Source organism: Rhinopithecus roxellana, chromosome 3 (genome assembly GCF_007565055.1).
Source record: "Rhinopithecus roxellana isolate Shanxi Qingling chromosome 3, ASM756505v1, whole genome shotgun sequence".
Classification (NCBI taxonomy): Eukaryota; Metazoa; Chordata; class Mammalia; order Primates; family Cercopithecidae; genus Rhinopithecus; species Rhinopithecus roxellana.
The window spans coordinates 13,779,221-13,798,014 of record NC_044551.1 but is presented as its reverse complement, the minus strand read 5'-3'; the positions used below and the strand labels follow the sequence as shown (position 1 = coordinate 13,798,014).

At 49.5% G+C, this 18,794-nt stretch overlaps 1 protein-coding gene across 1 annotated transcript in view; it reads left to right on the top strand.

Annotated features, from left to right (window-relative positions):
* AHRR (aryl-hydrocarbon receptor repressor) overlaps positions 1 to 18,794 on the top strand; it is a 101,535-nt gene that overhangs the window by 15,675 nt on the left and 67,066 nt on the right. Inside the window, exons 2-3 of the mRNA XM_030927076.1 lie at positions 6,195 to 6,266; positions 15,100 to 15,281. Of these exons, the coding sequence (XP_030782936.1) occupies positions 6,205 to 6,266; positions 15,100 to 15,281 (244 nt within the window). The 5' untranslated portion in view covers positions 6,195 to 6,204. The remainder of the gene's footprint in view (positions 1 to 6,194; positions 6,267 to 15,099; positions 15,282 to 18,794) is intronic.

Below are 18,794 nucleotides of genomic sequence, written 5' to 3'. Positions count from 1 at the left end.
CACAAAAAAGCGGGAAGCGCTGGAACCAGGAGAGTCTCCTTCTTCCTGCAGGGCTCCTCCAGGGCCGTATTCAGGCCAGTGCAACATCATGCTCTCTATAGGAAAAAGTGCTGAAAGACTGAGGCTTATTAATGCAGAGCAGGCAGGACGGGGGGGTCTGGAGCCTAGAGGCAACAAACGGGCAGCTGGCACAGCTTCTGAGTACTGTCACCCCACTTTGTGAATGCATGTCTCCCCTCCTGGGTCTGTGTAGCTGCCATATACTTTATGTCCACGTTTGTTGTGAACCCCACAACACGCTGTTATTATTGCTGAAATAGTCACTTATCTTTTAAAGATATCTAAGCAATAAGAACAAATTATGCATATTTAACCCTCTAGTAGTCAGTTCCTGCGCTTTTTGTGCCATGTTGTAGACACATTTTACAATCTGGTATCATTTTCCTTTGGCCTGTAATATTTCTTATAGTGTGGGTCAGCTAGTGATGATTTCTTTCAGCTTTTGTGCATCTGAAAGCTCTTTATTTCACCTTCACTTATGAATGATGTTTTCATAAGATGTAGAATTCTAGGTTTCAGGGTTTTTTCTTTCAGCTTTAAAGATGTTGCTCCACTACCTTCTTGTTTCTGATGAGGAATCTTCTGCCATCTTATTTTTTGTCCTTTATACCCAATGCCTGTTTTCTCTGGCTTTTAATATTATTCTAGGCCAGGTGCATGGCTCATGCCTGTAATCCCAGCACTCTGGGAGGCCAAGGTGGCGGATTGCTTGAACCCAGAAGTTTAAGGCCAGATTGGGTAACATGATGAAAACCCATGTCTACAAAAAATACAAAAATAAATATTATTCTACTTGTTACTGGTAATAAGCAATTTGATTATGATATACGTTGGTGTAATTTTCCTGTTTCTTGTGCTTGGAGTTCACTAAGCTTCTTGGGTCTGTAGGTTTACAATTCTCATTACATTTGGAAAAAATTTCTGCTGTTTCTTACATTTTTCTTTTACCTCCTTTCCCCTCCTATTCATTAGGGGTCCAGTTACACATATATTAGGTCTCTTGAAATACCTATTTTATTTTTATTGGGGTACTATTTTAAATGATACTAGTTTTTAAATATCTGAATTCTAGTTGTTCATTGCTAGTATCTAGAAATACAATTGATTTCTGCGTTATTATCCTTTTACTGTGTGACCTTGCTGGTCTCAGTAAATAGTTATAGGTGATTGGTTTTAGTAAAATTTTTGGAATTCCCTCTCTCTCTTTTTAAGAGACAGGGTCTTGTTCTGTCACTCAGGCTGGAGTGCAGTGGTACAATCACAGCTCACTGTCACCGCAGCCTTGATGTCCTGGGCTCAAGTGATCCTCCTGCTTCAGACTCCTGAGTAGCTGGGACTACAGGTGTGTGCCACCACACCTGGCTAATTTTTTTGAAAAGTGTTTTTTGTAGAGATAGGGTCTTCCTACATTGCCCAGGCTGGTCTCAAACTCCTGGGCTCAAGTGATTCTCCCACCTTGGCCTCCCAAAGTGCTGGGATTATAGGTGTGAGCCACTTCACTCAGCCTTTTTGGAATTTTCTACATGTAAAATCATGTCTGCGAACAGATAGTTTTATTTTATTTTTATTTCCCAGTTTTATGACTTTTATTTATTTCCCAGTTTTGAGACTTTTACTTATTTTCCTGACTTATTGCCCTGGCTAGTACACAAATAATTTTAGTGGGAATGGGGATATAGCACAGCTTTGCCTTGTTCACGGTCTTGGGGAGAAGCATTTAGTCTTTCACCATTAGCTGTGATGTTAGCTATAAGCTTTTGTAGATGTTCTTTATCACGTTAATTAAGTTTCCTTCTGTTCCTAGTTTGATGAGAGGTTTTTTGGAAAAATTATTATGAATGGATTTGGATTTCGTCAGATGTTTTTCTGAAAGATTGAGATGATCATGTGCGTTTTCTTTTTAGTTTATTATTATAGTGGATTACAGTGATTGGTGTTTGGATGTTGAAGCTGCCCTGAATTCCTTGCATAAATCCCACTTAGTTGTGATGTATCATCCTTTTTATATATTGATGGATTCTATTTGCCAATACCTATATTTAATTGAGGATTTTTGTGTCTATGTTCATGTGGGATGCTGGTCTTTAGTTTTCTTTTCATGCAATGCCTTTAGTTTGGCATCAGAGTAATGCTGAATTCATAAACAAGTTGACAATTAAAACATTTTTTTGATATTTTTTGCCAAGGATTGCAGATAATTGGTATTATTTCTTTACATTGGTAGATATACCAGGGAAACCATTTAAGCCTGGGTTTTTTGATGTTGTTGGAATAGATATAGAGCTATCCAGATCATCTGTTTTTTCTTGAGTTTTGATAGATTGCACCTTTCTAGGAATTCCTCTATTTCATCTAAATCATTTAATATTTCGGATAGTATTTGTCTTATTCTGCTTGGGCTGCCATAACAAAGTACATAGACTGGATAGCTTAAACAACAGAAATTTATTTCACACCATTCTGGAGACTGGGAAGTCCAAGATCAAGGTGCTGGCTGATTTGGTTTCTGGTGAGGTCTCTCTTCCTGCCTTACAGATGGCTGCCTTCTTGCTGCATCCTCACATGGTGGAGAGAGAGAGCTCTGATGCTTCTTCTCTTTTTATAGGGCACCAGTTCTATAAGATTAGGGCTCCAACCTTATTGTCTTAATCACCTATGAGGGTAGGGGCTCTATCTCCAATACAGTCACATGGAGAGTTAGGGCTTAACATAGGAATTGTGGGTGGACACATTCAGTTCACAGCGGTATTCTCTCTCTCTCTCTCTATATATATATATGTTTGTGTGTGTGTGTGTGTGTGTGTATATATATATATTGTTTTGTTTTGTTTTTGTTTTCGAAATGGAGTTTTGCTCTTGTTACCCAGGTTGGAGTGCAATGGTGTGATCTTGGCTCAGTGCAACCTCTGCCTCCCAGGTTCAAGCAATCCTACCTCAGCCTCCCAAGTAGCTGAGATTACAGGCATGCGCCACCATGCCCGGCTAATTTTTTGTATTTTTAGTAGAGATGGGGTTTCACCATGTTGGCCAGGCTGGTCTCTAACTCCTGACCTCAGGTGATACTCCTGCCTCAGCCTTCCAAAGTGCTGAGATTACAGGCTTGAGTCACTGCACCCAGCTCTATAATTTTTATTTTTATTTTCTTTTTTTTTTTTTTTTTTTTTGGCCAAGTCTCACTATGTTGCCCAGGCTGGAGTGCAGTGGTGCGATCTCGGCTCACTGCAACCTCCACCTCCCAAGTTCAAGCGATTCTCCTGCCTCAGCCTCCCAAGTAGCTGGGACAACAGGTGCACACCACCATGCCCAGCTAATTCTTGTAATTTTAGTAGAGACGGGGTTTCACCATATTGGTCAGGATGGTCTCGAACTCCTGACCTCAGGTGAGCCACCTGCCTCAGCCTCCCAAAGTGCTGAGATTACAGGCGTAAGCCACTGCGCCTGGCCTCAGCTCTGTAATTTTTCTTTTAATGTCTGTGGGATCTGTAGTGATGTCCTCTCTTTCATTCCTGATATTGGCAATTTGTCTTCTCTGTTTCTTGATCAGTATGGCTAGAAGTTTATCAATTTTGTTGATTTTTTCAAATAACCAACGTTTGGTTTAATTTCTTTTTCTTTTTCTTTCTTTCTGTTTCTTTTTTCTTTTTTTTTTTTTTTTTTTTTGACAGTCTCACTCTGTCTCCCAGGCTGGAGTGCAGTGGTGTGATCTTGGCTCGCCACAACCTCCATCTCCCAGGCTCAAGCAATTCTCCTGCTTCAGCCTCCAGAGTAGCTGGGATTATAGGCATGAGCCACCAAGCCCTACCAATTCTTCTTTTTTTGTGTGTTTTATGTCTTATAGACTTATTTTTATTATTTCCCTCCTTCTGCTCAATTTGGGTTTATCTTCTCTTCTAGTTACTTGTTAGAAGCTTAGATTACTTATTTTAGACCTTTTATTTTCTCAAATATAAGGACTTAATGCTATCAGTTTTCATCAAAGTACTGGTTAGCTGCATCCCACAAAGTCTGATATGTTTGTATTTTCATTTTTGTTTAGTTCAAAATATTTTTAAACTTCTTTGGGACTGCCTCTTTGATCCATGCTTATTTAAAAGTGGGTTGCTTTCCAAATATTTGGAAAATTTCTGGATATCTTTATAGTTTAATTCCATTATGTCAAATAACATACTTCGTACGATTTCTGTTTTTTTTTTTTTTTTAAAAAGTTAAGGATAGCTTTAAGTCCCAGAAATATGGTCTACCTTGGTGAATGTTACATGTGCAAAAACCAGATACTCTTCTGTTGTTGAATGGAGTGTTTTATAAATTTCCATTAATTCAAGTCTGTTGTTGTTGGATATCCTTACTGATTTTATTTACTTGTTCTATTGATTACTGAGATAGAAATGTTAATGTCTGCCACGAATTGTCCTTTTTGGTTTTATTAGTTTTTGCTTCACGTGTTTTGAAGCTCTGTTGCTAGGTACATTTACCTTTAGGATTGTCAGATCTCCTTGGAAAATTGATGCCTTCACTATTATAGAACATACCTTTTTGTTTCTGGTGATATTCCTTGTTCTGAAGTCTCCTTTGTCTGGGACTCATGCAGCTGCTTCATTTGATTAATGTTTGCATGGTGTATCTTTTTCTATCCATTTACTTTATCTACCTAAGTCTTTATAGTCAAAGTGGATCCATGACACATTTTTGACATTTTTATGGCACTTTCCCACCAGGTGGATATTGTGTGAGTCTGCCTCCTCTTCCAGGCTGCACTCACTTCAGGTCAGGTGAGGGCTCCTTAACTTCCTCCCCAAGGCTTTTGGCCCAGAGCCTGGCATGGGATGGTTACTGCACACAGGTCTGCAGGACATTTGTGAGGGCTCAGCTGCACCCATTGCAAGGAAAATCAAGATTCTGTGAAAAGAAGGGTGATGCCCTCTCTAAGATGGGTGACAGGCGAGCTGACCAGCCTGGGCACAGATACTGGACTGCTCCTCAGGGGCCCCGCTGGGAGGCACATGCCTGTGTCCAGCATGGTTGGTGGCAGCTGGTGGGTGTAGTCAACTGGACTCAGGGCGCTGTGAGCTAGTGACCTAAGTGGAATTCCAGGACTATAGAGTGGAGTAGAATTTTACATAGAAAAGAGGACGCCTGTTGGCCTAAAGCACAAGGCTATCAAGGGCAGAGATGAGAAGAGCAAGACCTGCTACAAACACCACAGGGAGATCACACCACAGAGAGGAGATTATGCTGCTGCCCTGCATATGCTCTCGGGGATGATGGGATCATGTGGCCCCGTGTGTCCTCTCCGGGTGACAGGAACATGGGACCTGAGTACCCTCTTGGGGGTGACAGAAACACGGGACCCCACATACCTTCTCAAGGTGACAGGAACATGGGACCCCACATACCTTCTCGGGATGACGTGAACATAGAACCCCACATACCCTCTCAGGGGTGACAGGAATGTGGGACCCGACGTACCTTCTCGGGGTGATGAGAACACGGGACCCGTGTACCCTCTTGGGGGTGACAGGAATGCGGGACCCCACATACCTTCTCGGGGTGATGGGAACACAGGACCCATGTACCTTCTTGGGGTGACGTGAACATAGAACCCCACATACCCTCTTTGGGGTGACAGGAATGCAGGACCCCACATACCTTCTTGCGGTGACGGGAACACAGGACCCACGTACCTTCTTAGGGGTGATGGGAACACGGGACCCCAAATATCTTCTCGGGGGTAACGGGAACATGGGACCTGCGTGATGAGTGGAGGCTGCAGGCTGCCCAGGCCTTGGCCGCGCCCCGCCCGTGCGTGGCTTCCTCGATGGCTTCCTCCTCAGGACGTCTCCCGCCATGGCGCCCTGAGCCAGGCTCCGGAGCAGGCCGCTTCTCTCGGGGGAGGCTGGGACCCGCCTGCCACTGAAGGGAGGCCCAGGCGTGACCCAGCCCCGGTGCGTTCTCAGTGCGGGGTGCTGGAGAGCAGAAGTCCCGGGCCAGGGGGTCCCCCGAGGAGGAGGGGGTGGGGGCCTCGCGGGGTCGCGGGTGTGGGGGCTCCTGGACCGCGCTGAGGGGCCCGGGGCGTCGCGGCGGGACCAGGGCGCATGTGGCGCTTTCCGGTGACCGGGTGCCCCCGTGTCTTCCAGGCCGAGGACGATGATCCCGCCCGGGGAGTGCACGTACGCGGGCCGGAAGCGGAGGAGGCCCCTGCAGAAACAGTAAGTATCCCGCCGTCTGCTTCTGTGGGTTATTTTACCCATGGAAGGGGAGGATTGGGGTTTGCATTGAAAACGGAGTTTTAGGAACAGGGCGAACCAGGAAGGCTTCGGGAGCCTGGCGGGCCGGGGCTGCGCTCTGGCGCGGGGGAGGAAGGCGCGGGCGGCGCCGGAGTCCTCACCCCGCAGCCTCCCGGTGCCCCCAGCGAGGCTCGTCCCTGCGCCCTCGGGGCCCTGAGCGGTGGAGCGAGGCGGCGGGTACCGTGAGGGGGCTGAGGCCAAGGACGCGGGCGGAGCTCCGGGCCGCAGAGGCGGAGGCGGAGGCGGCGGGGGCCCATGGCAGCTTCCCAGGCTCCGCAGGCGAGACCGCCACCCGCTGGGACGGAGGGTGTGGCACAGCTGGGTGTGTGCGTGTGTTACGAGGCTATGTGAGGCTGTGTGTGTGCGGGGTGTGTGTGGGGGCAGTGGGGGGGGGGTGTGTGAGCCTGTGGGGGGCTATGTGGGGGGGCTGTGTGTGTGGGGGGGTGTGTGACTGTGTGCGGGTGTGCAAGGCTGTGTGAGACTGTGCGCGAGTGTATGGGGGGCTATAGGGAGCTGTGTGGGGGGGATGTGTGGAGTATGTGTGAGACTGTGTGCGGGTGTGCAGGTGTGCAAGGCTGTGTGAGACTGTGTGTGCAGGTGTGTGTGGAGGGCTGTGGGAAGCTGTGTGTGTGGGGTGTGTGTGTGAGGCTATGGGGGGGCTGTGTGTGGGGTGTATGTGTCTGAGTCTGTGTGTGAGGCTGTGTGTGGGGTGTGCAGGTGTGCAAGACTGTGAGACTGTGTGTGCAGGTGTGTGTGGAGAGCTGTGGGAAGCTGTGTGTGTGGGGTGTGTGTGTGAGCCTGTGGGGGGTTGTGTGTGGGGTGTATGTGTGTGAGGCTGTGTGTAGGGGGGCTGTGTGTGTGTGGGAGGTGCGAGGCTGTGTGTGTGCGGGGGAGAGGGGGTGCTGTGTGTGTGCCGGATGATGTCCCTGGCTGTGTGTGGGGATGTGTGTGGGTGTGTGTGTGTGGGGTGTGTGTGTCGGATGATATCCCTGGCTGCAGGAGCGGTAGGATTCTGTGCAGATTCACAGCAACACCGCCCTCCCCACCCTGATACCTGCTGTGATGCTGAGGTTAGGCCCCTGGGTGCCTGGATGTGTCAAACGCTGGGCCTTAGTGTGTGGCCATGGTGCCTCCAAGCACTGCAGGGCCCAAGGAGGAGCTGGGGCTGGGAAACCGGAAGGTAAGGCCTCCCTTGGGAAGGAAGGATCTTATTTACTGTTTACATCTTGTTTAGGTGTCTTGTTACGGTAAACAATAAAGAGAGCCCTTGTCCCACAGGGAGACCTTACCTTGTCCCTTAAGGCTGCAGTTTGCGGCCAAGGCCTAGCACTCTGTGCATCGAACACCAGCATGCAGTAGGCTCAGTGCCCAGGCTAACGCTGGCCCAGCAGTGAGCACATGCGCAAAACCACGCATGGGGCCAGGCACTCAGCTGAGGCGGGGACCAAGGGCTGCAGAAAAAACACAGCACAGCCCTGCACTGATTGCAAACAAGCTGTAGGGTGGGCGGCAGTAGATACGGATGCTGCAATTCATATATAAAGGGAGGAAACATAAATACTATGCATGCACATTTGCTAGTTTATTCATAAAATGTCTCCCGATGGAGTCACAGAAAACTTAAAATCAGCTGCCTCCAGGCAGGGAGCCAGCCTGAAGACACTTTCCTCTGAGTTTTGAAATAGGTGAGCACACTAGCCATTCAAAACACCAATACATAAAATGCAAAGGCCTAAAAACTCCTTTCTCAGGCCTTTGCAGTGCAATAAAAACACAATCAAAGCAGGAAATTTAGTTCTGATTCTTCCCTAGACTGCCCTACCATGGGGACTGCATTTGTAGCTGTGTGGCAAAGCTATTTCCTCTCCTTATTTAATGTGACAGATACATCTGCTACCCAAATCTCTCAAGTGCACAGGCTCAGGAGCACATCCCATCGCCCACCCCTGAGGGACACAGCTGTGGAAGCATCTCACCCCTTCCTGGCTCCCTATGTGCACCCCACTTCATCCTCCTTGGCCCCCAGGGATGGCCGCCCTTCACCTGCAGACCTGAGCCTCACCCTGTAAAAAGTTCAGTCTTCGTTGGTTGCTACAAGAACCCACTGCACATGCAGCATCAGCCAGGATGCTTCCACATCCCCCCGCGGGACTCGGGGACCTGGGTGAATGATGAACACACGGAACTCACGTGGCCTGCTGTGCCGTGAGTTGTAAGCCCTTTGTCTCCGCCTCAGGGGTCTCATGTCTTCTTCCAGGGTCCACGAAACAGAAACAAGCTGTTAGCTTGCAAGAGGTAAAATCAAATCCCCCACACTCACATATTGGGAGGATGAAAACCTAGATGTGGAATTGCTCAGCTACAACACAGGCATTTGTAATTTCAATAGTTGTTCCCAAACCTCCCAGCATAAGAGGTTAGGGTTAGAGTTCCTCATCAGTGCCTCCTCCCCATGCCCCAGCACTTAGTGTATTTCAGATACTGGTGATTTTAATTTGCATTCTTGTATCATAAGTGAGGTTTAAGAGTGACTTGCATCTCCTTTTCTGTGAACCGTATTTACATCTTTTGCTCATTTTTCTAGTGTATTGTTTATGTTTTGTGCCTCTTGATTTGTAAGAGCTTGCAAACTAAGGAAATTAATTTTTGAATGGGTTTCAAATACTTTACCCCGGTTTTGATTTTACATATAGTGTTCTTTGCCATGCAGAAAAAAAAATGGATTTGTATGAAGTTGAATTTGTCAATCTTAACTTTTTTTTTTTTTTTTTTTGAGACGGAGTCTTGCTCTGTCGCCCAGGCTGGAGTGCAGTGGTGCCATCTCGGCTTACTGCGAGCTCCGCCTCCCGGATTCACGCCATTCTCCTGCCTCAGCCTCCCAAGTAGCTGTGACTATAGGCGCCAGCCACCACGCCTGTCTAATTTTTTTTATTTTTAGTAGAGATGGGGTTTCACCGTTAGCCAGGATGGGCTCCATCTCCTGACCTCGTGATCCGCCTGCCTCGGCCTCCCAAAGTGCTGGGATTACAGGTGTGAGCCACTGCGCCTGGCCTCAATCTTTACTTTTGTGGCTAATTTTACATCACGATTAGGAAGATCTCCTCTACTTCAAGTTTATAGGAGAATATTCCCATTAGTTCTTCAAATATATTCCTTAAAATGTATGTATTTATGTTTAAAACTTTTCAACACTTGGGGAAGAAAGAGGAAAAAAGAGGGAAAAAAGAAAACCAGTTGTAATTTGAGGGGCAATGAAAGACAATGAATGACTTGAACAGTCATGAAATGTTTTCCAGCTCACACACACACACCCACTGCATGCACACACTAGGTAAGGTGATGGAGGCTGGCATGTCCAAGCATGGGCATCTCTGAAGGCTGCCGTGTCTTTCTCCATGGAGGGGCTACTGGGCATGTGCAAGGGTCCTGGGAACCCCTCTAGGGTCCTGCTCTGGGAAACTGGAGGCCAAAACACTGTTTTGATGTTGAGTCTGGGCGCCCATCCTGCACCCCCTGCTGGGGTGGGGGCCCCCTCCGCTCTGGCCGTCCCAGCTGTGGCCCCGATGCATCTGAGGGCCGTGTCCAGTGCTCTGGTCTGACTGGCTCCTCTGCGGTGGTGGGGGATAGGTCTGTGTGTGCCCCAAATTTTGTTTGGAAGGGGTGGCTGGTAAAGGCCGTGGAGCATGCCATCGGAGGTGGAGTTGGTCTAGAACCTGCCCCTGAGAGGCCCCCCCAGGCACTGAGTGCAGGGGGCAGCTGATGTGGGGAAGCTGGGCAGCCAGCTGAGACGGCCCTCCCCTTGGCGTTGCCCTTGACTCCACCCTAGCCTCGGTATCCTTTGGGTGACGTGGGTGATCCTGAATTCACAGCGCTCTCCCAGGAGTGAATGCCCTGTGCCACCAGAAGCCTGTTTGATGCTCCTTGTCTTTTGGGATTCCCCGGAGTCCTCAGCAGGGACAGTGCCTTCAGCTCACCACACTGTGGAAGCCACAGGGATTCCTTTTATTTTTTTCTGCATTTTGATGTTTATTGGGTATAGTTGAAGTACATGTATTTCAGCTGACCTGCACGTTTAAGGTGTGCAGTTGGGTCCGTTTTGACATCTGTGTACATCCGTGAAGTCATCACCAAAATCAAGAGGAAGCGTTTCCATCACTCTAGGAGCTTCTTTGTGGCCCCTCGTAATTCCTCCCTATAGCTCTGCCCCAGGCAACCTCTGATCTGTTTCTGGTCGCTGTAGATGGTTTGCTTGTCCTGGCCTTTTGTGCAAATGGAATCACACAGCTTTTTGTCTGTCTGCGTGCACTTGGCATAAAGGTTCTGAGATTCATCCACATTTCTAGCACCAGCCATTTGTTCTTTTTTATTGCTGCGAAGTGTTCTGTTGTATGGATAGACCAAATCTGTTTATTTACCTGCAGATGGAAGTTCAGGTTGTTCTCCGTTTTGGACTATTACAAATAAAGCTACCATGAATATTTTTTGTATAAGTCTGTATGTTTTTATTTCTCTTGGATAAGTACCTAGGAGTGCAGTTGCTGCGTGACACAGCAGGTGCATGTTTAACTGTTTCCATTTATTTATTTATTTATTTATTTATTTATTTATTTATTTATTTATTTTTGAGACGGAGTCTCGCTCTGTCTCCCAGGCTGGAGTGCAGTGGCCGGATCTCAGCTCACTGCAAGCTCCGCCTCTCGGGTTTACGCCATTCTCCCGCCTCAGCCTCCGGAGTAGCTGGGACTACAGGCGCCCGCCACCTCGCCCGGCTAGTTTTTTGTATTTTTTAGTAGAGACGGGGTTTCACCGTGTTAGCCAGGATGGTCTCGATCTCCTGACCTCGTGATCTGCCTGTCTCGGCCTCCCAAAGTGCTGGGATTACAGGCTTGAGCCACCGCGCCCGGCGTTTAACTGTTTCCAAAGCAATGGTGTCACTTCCCATTCCCAGAAACTGTATGTGGGAATGCCAGTTTCTCTGCACCCCCACCAGTGCGTGGTGTGCTCAGCCGTCTTGGTTTTGACCGTCCTCCTGGGTTGGTGGTATCTCATCAGGGTTTTAATGTGCACTTCCCTAGTGACTAATGGTGTTGAGGGCATCTTTATGTGCTTCTTCACCATCCATGTATCTTGTCTGGTGGTGTCTGCTTAAATAATTGCCCGTGTTCTTTTTGGCTTCTTTGTTTTCTTATTATTGAGTTGTAAGAGTTCTTCACATGTTCTGGATATAAACCCTTGTTGTGAATATTCCAATCTAAGGCTTATCTTTTCAGTTTTCTTAATATTGACTTTCAAAAGACATTTGAAAACCTTTGGAGGAAGACCAACTTGTGAGCTTTTTGTCATTTTGTGTTCTAAGAGTCCTGTGACTACCCCCAAGGTCTGAAGGATTTTTTCACATTTTCTTGTAAAATTTTACAGTAGTTTAAACCACTGTGAAGTCTAGACTCCTTTTTTGAGTTAACTTTTGGGTATTACATGAGGGTAGAGCTGGTGTCCATTTGTTTTCTTGGATATACAGTTGATCCAGCACCATTTATTGAAAAGATTTTCCTTTCCCTATTGAATTGCCTTAGTATCTTTGTGAAGTAAATTGTCCAGCGAAGACCCAAAGAAGACCCAAAGACGTCTATTTCTAGACTCACACCATTCTTTTCTATTCATTTATATTTCTATGTTTTCTCTAATACCCAAATCATCTTTAATATTGTAGCTTTAGAGAGGGCTTAAACTCAGTAGGGTAGGTACCCAGCTGTGCCCTTCTCTTTAATTGGCTATTGTAAGTCCTTTGCATTTCCATGTAAATTTTAGGATCAGCTTGTCAATTTCTGTAGAAACTCCTGTTGGGATTTTAATATGATTACATTGAATGTATAGATCAGTTTGGGAAGAACTGCCATCTTAACAATATTGAATCATCCAATCAAAGAACATGTTATATCTTTGCGCATTTAGATCTTTACATTTTTCTCAGCTGTGGTTTGAGTGTCTTTTGTTAGGTTTGTTCACAGGCATTGCATATTTTGGGGCCTCTCTTTCCGCCTGAGGTGGCTTGGGGCTCCTCCGACACCTGTTTCTGTGCCGGCGGGCATTGGTGAATCCTCCTGCAAGTCTCCTCTGCTCTGGAGTGAACTGGAGCTTCTCCTGCATGCCCTCAGGGCTTCTAGACTTCTCATATCCTGTCGTGCTCTGCATCCTCCTGGCTGTCCTCTCCCCACTGCCACTGGCCATCTCTCCCATCTCTCTGGCGCCCCCATTCTCTGGCCTCTCCCAGCCTCTGTCTGCCTACTAGGGGCTCCCCTTGTTTTCTGGGGAGGCCTTGGGTGTCCCTCACTGACAGGTGGGCCCCTCCAGCCAGGGGATGCCACTGCACACGATTGCAGGTCCAGGTCATCCCCAATTCTTCTGCCTATTTACATCTTGACTGGCAGCTTGAGTAATTTTTGATGGGTGTGACATTAAAAAAAAAAAAAAAAAAAAAAAAAAAAAAAAAGCAAACCAGAAAGAGGAAAGGTAAGACCCAGAATGGGAGAAAATAAATACAAATCATATACTCAGTAAGGTCCTGGTATCCAGAGTATTTAAAGAATCCTTACAACTCAAAAACAAAAAGATAAACAACCCAATTTAAAATTGGGCAAAAGACTTGAATAACCGTTTCTCCAAAGAAGATATAAAAATGGACAACAGGCATTTGAAAAGATGCTCAACATCATAAGTCATTAGAGACATGCAAATCCACACCCACCAGAATGGCTGTAATCAAAAAAACAGAATATAATAAGTGTAGGTGAGGATGTGGAGAAACTGGAGGCCCGCTGCATTGCTGGTGGAAAGTAAAATAGTGCAACCACCATGGAAAGCAGTTTGGTGGTTCCCCAGAAAATGAAACAGAATTAACTTATGACCCAGCACCTCTACTCAGTATATGCTCAAGAGAATTGAAAGTATATATTCAAACAGAATCTTCTAGATGAGCGTTCACCGCACTGATATTCACAGCAGCCACACAGAGGAGACAACACAAACTGTCCATCAGTGGGCAGACGGATAAAGCAGCGGGGCCTATCCATACACGGGAATATTACTCAGCCCTGAAAAGGAAGGAAGCACAGACAGCTGCAGCAATGTGGATGAACCTTGAAAACATTAGGCTGTGAGAAAGAAGCGGGCCACCGAAGACCATGTCTTGATTCCATTTCTACCACGTGCCTTTAGTAGGAAGGTCCATGCTGAGAGCTAACTGGGGGCTGCCAGGGCTAATAGAAGGGGAATTAGAGAGACTGCTGATGGGTAAAGGGTTCTTTCACGGCTGGAACTAAATAGAGGTGAGGTTTGCACAGCTTAGTGGCTGCCCTAAGTGACATTGAACTGTTCACTTTTAAACAGTTAGTTTCATGTTATGTGGATTATATCTCAACTGAAAACAATAGCACTGGGTTTGGCGCTGTCAGGCTGCTCTGTGACTGGTTTTCAGCCTAGGTCGTTAGACAATGAGAAATGGAGTTTGTGCCGCGGAGTTCCTGACAGACCAGATTGTTTCAGACTTACAAGTTGCATGTGTCAGCTCACTCATAAGTGCAAACACTTTGGAAAAATAAGGAACTCCTTGACAAAAGAGACCCAAACCCCTGGAAACAGCAGGCTCACTCCTGTATATGCCAAGGTCCCAGGAAAGGTTAGTGTGGAAAGTCAGGTGGCCTCGTTCCTGTGGTCCTGCTGGTAACTGGCCCCTGCTCAGTCTCCCCACGCATTCCCAGTGGACTCCACACTGGCTGCCATGCTTTCTTTTGGATGATTGCATGTGGAAATGATATCTAGAACAAGATGTCAGTTGAAGTGGCTTCTGTGCAGTGATGGTTAAATGGGTCAGCCGTAGGGGACGGTCACACTGAGGTTAAATGGGTCAGCCGTAGGGGACGGTCACACTGAGGTTAAATGGATCAGCCGTAGGGGACGGTCACTGTGAGGTTAAATGGGTCAGCTGTAGGGGACGGTCCCTCTGAGATGAGAGGGGTCACATCAAGCTCCTGTCATTTTAAGGTAGGTTAGGTGAGTGGGGTCAGCTCCCTCCCTCTCTGGGCTCCGTGGTGTGGACGTCCCACAGGGTGGTCCCTTTTTGTGGGTAGAGCAGGCTGCCATGGCTTATTAGGAGAACTGGGTAATGGCCCTCACTGCCCCTTTGTGGGGCCCCGGAGGGGCAGGCACCCGGTCTCATTTGCCCTGGGGGGTCCCTGAATATTCTCCCCTCAGCCCCAACACATACAGGAGAAACCGAAGCTTGGAGTGGCCTTGGGCGCCTCGCAGTGCAGGCCTGGCAGCTGCACGCCCCGGCTGATGCCAGGAGGACCTTTTCATGTTTCCTGGAATGTGTTAGGTTTTGTTTAGACACCGAGCCAGCCTGGGGCCAGGCGTCCTCCTCCCTCCCTAGGGAGCCGTAGTGGAGAGGTGGAGAAACGTGCCCGTCCCACAGCCAGGGGTCGTGCCCTGTCTCTGTGCTCTGAGCTGCAGTTCTCGGGCTGGTTTGCTCCTCCTCTCTGCGTCCCCTCCAGATACCGAGCTGTACTTAGCTGCTGTGCGCTGTGGTTTTTAGTGTCTACGTCTTGAGGCATGGGTGAGCTTTAGTCTTCTTCCCACCTTTTGTCCTGGCAGCAGCTTAGATGCTCCTAGTGAGGTCACTGCAGGGGATGGTTTCCGCCCCAAGGGGCCTGTGACTTCTGGTGGAGAAGCCCACCTGACCCAGACAATCTCCCCACAGGAGGCCCGCCATGGGGGCAGAGAAGTCCAACCCCTCCAAGCGGCACCGGGACCGCCTCAACGCCGAGTTGGACCACCTGGCCAGCCTGCTGCCGTTCCCACCTGACATCATCTCCAAGCTGGACAAGCTTTCTGTCCTGCGTCTCAGTGTCAGTTACCTCCGGGTGAAGAGCTTCTTCCAAGGTAGGACTCTCACCTGCGCCCACCCGTTCACTTGAGGCGGGTTGTGTCTCCCCTGAGTCCACCTGGGGCCCGTGTGGCCAGGTGAAGTGTGTCTGCTGGGCTGCACCATGTGCACGCCCTTCTTCCCCCACGCTACCCCTGGACTTACCTGGAGACTTGGTCCCTGGCTGTGCTGCGGATTGTCCCTGGTGCCAGGTCTGGCCCTAGCTGTCCTCGACACTCTCAGAGTGCCCCAGTTTGCTGGGATGGGCCAGTTTGCTCCTCGGGGCCTCGGGTCACTGAAGCTGCACAGCTCCTGTGGGAGGGGCTGGGGCTGTTCCTCCCCATGCTGGGCTTCACTGGGGCTTCCCCACAGACCCCGGCTCCAGGGAATGGGGGGTCGGCTTCGTGGATGAGCAGGACTGGGCATGGTCAGGAGGCTGAGGCAGCTGACTAGGTGGGACCTGGAGGCTGCCCTGGGGTGCCGGGCACCTCTCCCTGCCCATGCCAGACGCTGCCCAGACACAGCTGCTGGGGCTGCCCTCTCGTGGGGAGGGGCTTCCAGGGCTCCTGCATCTCGGGTGGGGCCTCCCCAGGCCTGTGCCCCATCTGTCCTTGGAAGCATGGCATTCCCTTAGATTTCCAGTTATTGCTGCCCTGGGAGCTGGGATCTCTCCAGAGAACTCGCAGGTGTAGACCGTGGGGCCTTTGGCGTTGCGGGAGGGTGGGAGAGAAGCTGCTTCCATCTTCTGTGTTGGGTGACGTGCCTGCACGTGGTTTGATTGCAGCACTTTTAGAATTAAAAACCCTGTGACCAGCACCGTGTGGCAGTTGTGCCCAGCGCCTGCACTCCTGAGTTTGAGTCAGGGTGGGGGCCTCCTCTAGGTGTGGGCATCTGTCTCGGCGTGCGAGAGGCTCTCAGTGCCCGGGCCCCTGCAGGCCTCTGCACACCCTCAGACACCCCCAGGGAAGGATGCAGCCCATGGGACGCAGAAAGGAAAGCCACGGTGACACTCAGCATCACCCCGCATCCTGCTGGTGCCGGCCCCACACTGAGGGTCTTCCTGGGTTCTGGCTGGCCGCAGCCCCCATGGAAATCAACTCCCACAAAATGTTAACAGAGCTTATCTGAGTGGTGAGGTCACAGCAAGTTTGTTTTACATTCCAGGTTTTCTAATTTTATGTTGAAAACTATTAATTTTATATTTATCTCCATTCCCAGCCTGGGCCTCCCGGTGCTCAGGGCTGCTGGGTGGTGTTGGACTCAGTTTACCTGAGAGACCCGGGTTTGCCGTACGTGCAGGATGGCAGCTTTTCCAGGAAGGTTAAGATGTGGTGCAGTTGGTGTGTTCCGGTGTGGTGGAGCGGGCACCACCCTGCGTGCACCCGGGCATGGGCGCCAGTGTGGAATCGAGGGCAGGCTCCCAGGTTTGCCTTGTGGGGCGCACCTTTCATGGATGGGGCAGTGTGGCTCAGCGGCGCCAATGGCAGGGGGCAGTCCCCATGTCTGGACAGCGCAGGAAGGGCTGGGGCAGCCGGTGGGGAGGCTGTGCCCCAAGCTGAAGACGTGGTGCATCGCCTTCCCCTCACCAACACCGCACAGCCTCACCCTTTCGCTGGGAGGTTGGAGGAGAGGCCAGGTCACTTCCTCTCCGCACAGGTCCCACTGTGCCCAGCCAGGCCAGGGCTTGATGGCCTCAGAAAGTCTTCGATTCTGATGTTTCCAGCAAGTTTGGACGCCTGGTTCTTCTTAACCTGCCAGTGAGTGAGCTTCCCATCCTGCCGCCCCGAGCTGGGGTGGTGGCACTGGATGGCCATCCTGTGCAGGGGCACCCTGCATGCTTCCTGTTGCCCTGCCGGGAGAGGCCCACCTCTGCCACAGCTGCAGTGACTCTCAGGGAGCCACCGGCTTAACAAGAGTGCTGCAGCTTTCACAGGGAAATAAACTTCCTGATTTTTCTACCAAGGATTGTGATGTTTGTGATCCCCTTCAGGCTGTACATTTTAGAGGAAATTCTAAAAACTTTTCTGAAGTCATTTCCACTGTATAATTAGAAACAAGTCAAGCTATAAAAGTTGGATCTTAAACTATGCCTCTTGACTTAGAGATTACGGCTGCCATAAAAAGTTGCCTTTGGGAAGGACATGAACCAGGAGCTTTCACCTCAAAGGGTGATGATGGCCTGAGCATTTGCTTGTGATATTTAATGTTGACCTTCATGGATTTTTAGAATGCAGTGGGTTTATTTTTGTTTGGAGATTGGCACTTTAAGTTATAAAACTCTTAGCTTCTGCCCTCCTCCTGGGTGGCTGTTAAGGTCGGGATTTTCCACTCTTGGTGATTTTACTATTCACACCAGGGGAAGTCAGGCACAAAATAAGAGGGAAGGAGGTAGTGCGGAGGAGACAGTTTGCTGCCGCCTTGGGAGAGCTCTCTGCCCTCCTGTTGTGGGGCAGGGAGGGGAGTTGGGCCCCTTCTAGGCTGAGCCCTGGTCACAGCCTGGGACGTGGGACCCTAACACTGACCAGGAAGGGTACAGAAGCCCCGGCTCAGTTGCTGAAGCCCAGCTGTGGGTCAGGCCACCCTCCCAGAGCTCCCTGGGGGTGCCTGCCTTTCCCAGGACCCCTGCAGTCAGCGACTGAGGAAGAGTGCCTGGGAGTGGAGGCCCTCAGGCACAGAGTCCATCCAGGCCTGGCATGGGGCTGTGTCCACCTCCATGCGTGGGGGCCAGAGCGCTGACAGGGCACAGACATGTGTATTCTTGTTGCTGTGTAGAGAAGTGTGGAGTAGAACAGTCCCAAAAACAAAGCAGGGAGGAGAGAAAGTGGCACAGCCTCACTCTGAAAGCCTGTGGATTTTCCTTTCAGGATGACACTGCTCCCTGCTCCCTCCACTCATCACCCGCAGCAGCATCAGAGTCCTCTTGTTCCTTTGCATCTGCCGTGCTCCACTGTGGGGCCTGAACGCACACCTGTGTCCATCCTGGAGCCCCTCCTGGGGTCAGTCCTGGCTCTGAAGCCCCCCTGCACTGAACGGGCACATCCGCTTCACCCCACCCTGGGTGGGCAAGAACAGAGGCCCCACGGCGCCATGAGGTGTCCTGGGATCCTGAACTCTGGAATCCTACGCTTGCTAGTAGGTCAAAAGTTCTATGATCCTTGAGATTATGAGTGTGTAAACCTAGGCCTGAAGTTACACGTTATTCAGCCAAATCGTGCGATTTTCAGCTTTCGCTGACGATTGCCTTTTCCTTGATTATCGTTTTATGGACTGGATGTTTGTCTCATCCCTTCACCTATTCATATAGTGAAACCCTAATGCCAGTGTGGCTGTATTTGTAGGTGGGGCCTCTTAGGAAGAAATTAAGGTTAAACAACTACGTAAGTGGGGGCGGCCCTGAACTGATAGGACCAGTGTCCTTAAAAAGGAGACACAAAAGAACCCTCTGTCCGCCTCCATGCTGAACACCCCCCAAAGAAGGGCTGTGAGAGAACACAGGGGGAAGGCAGCTGTCTGCAGGCCGGAAAGAGCCC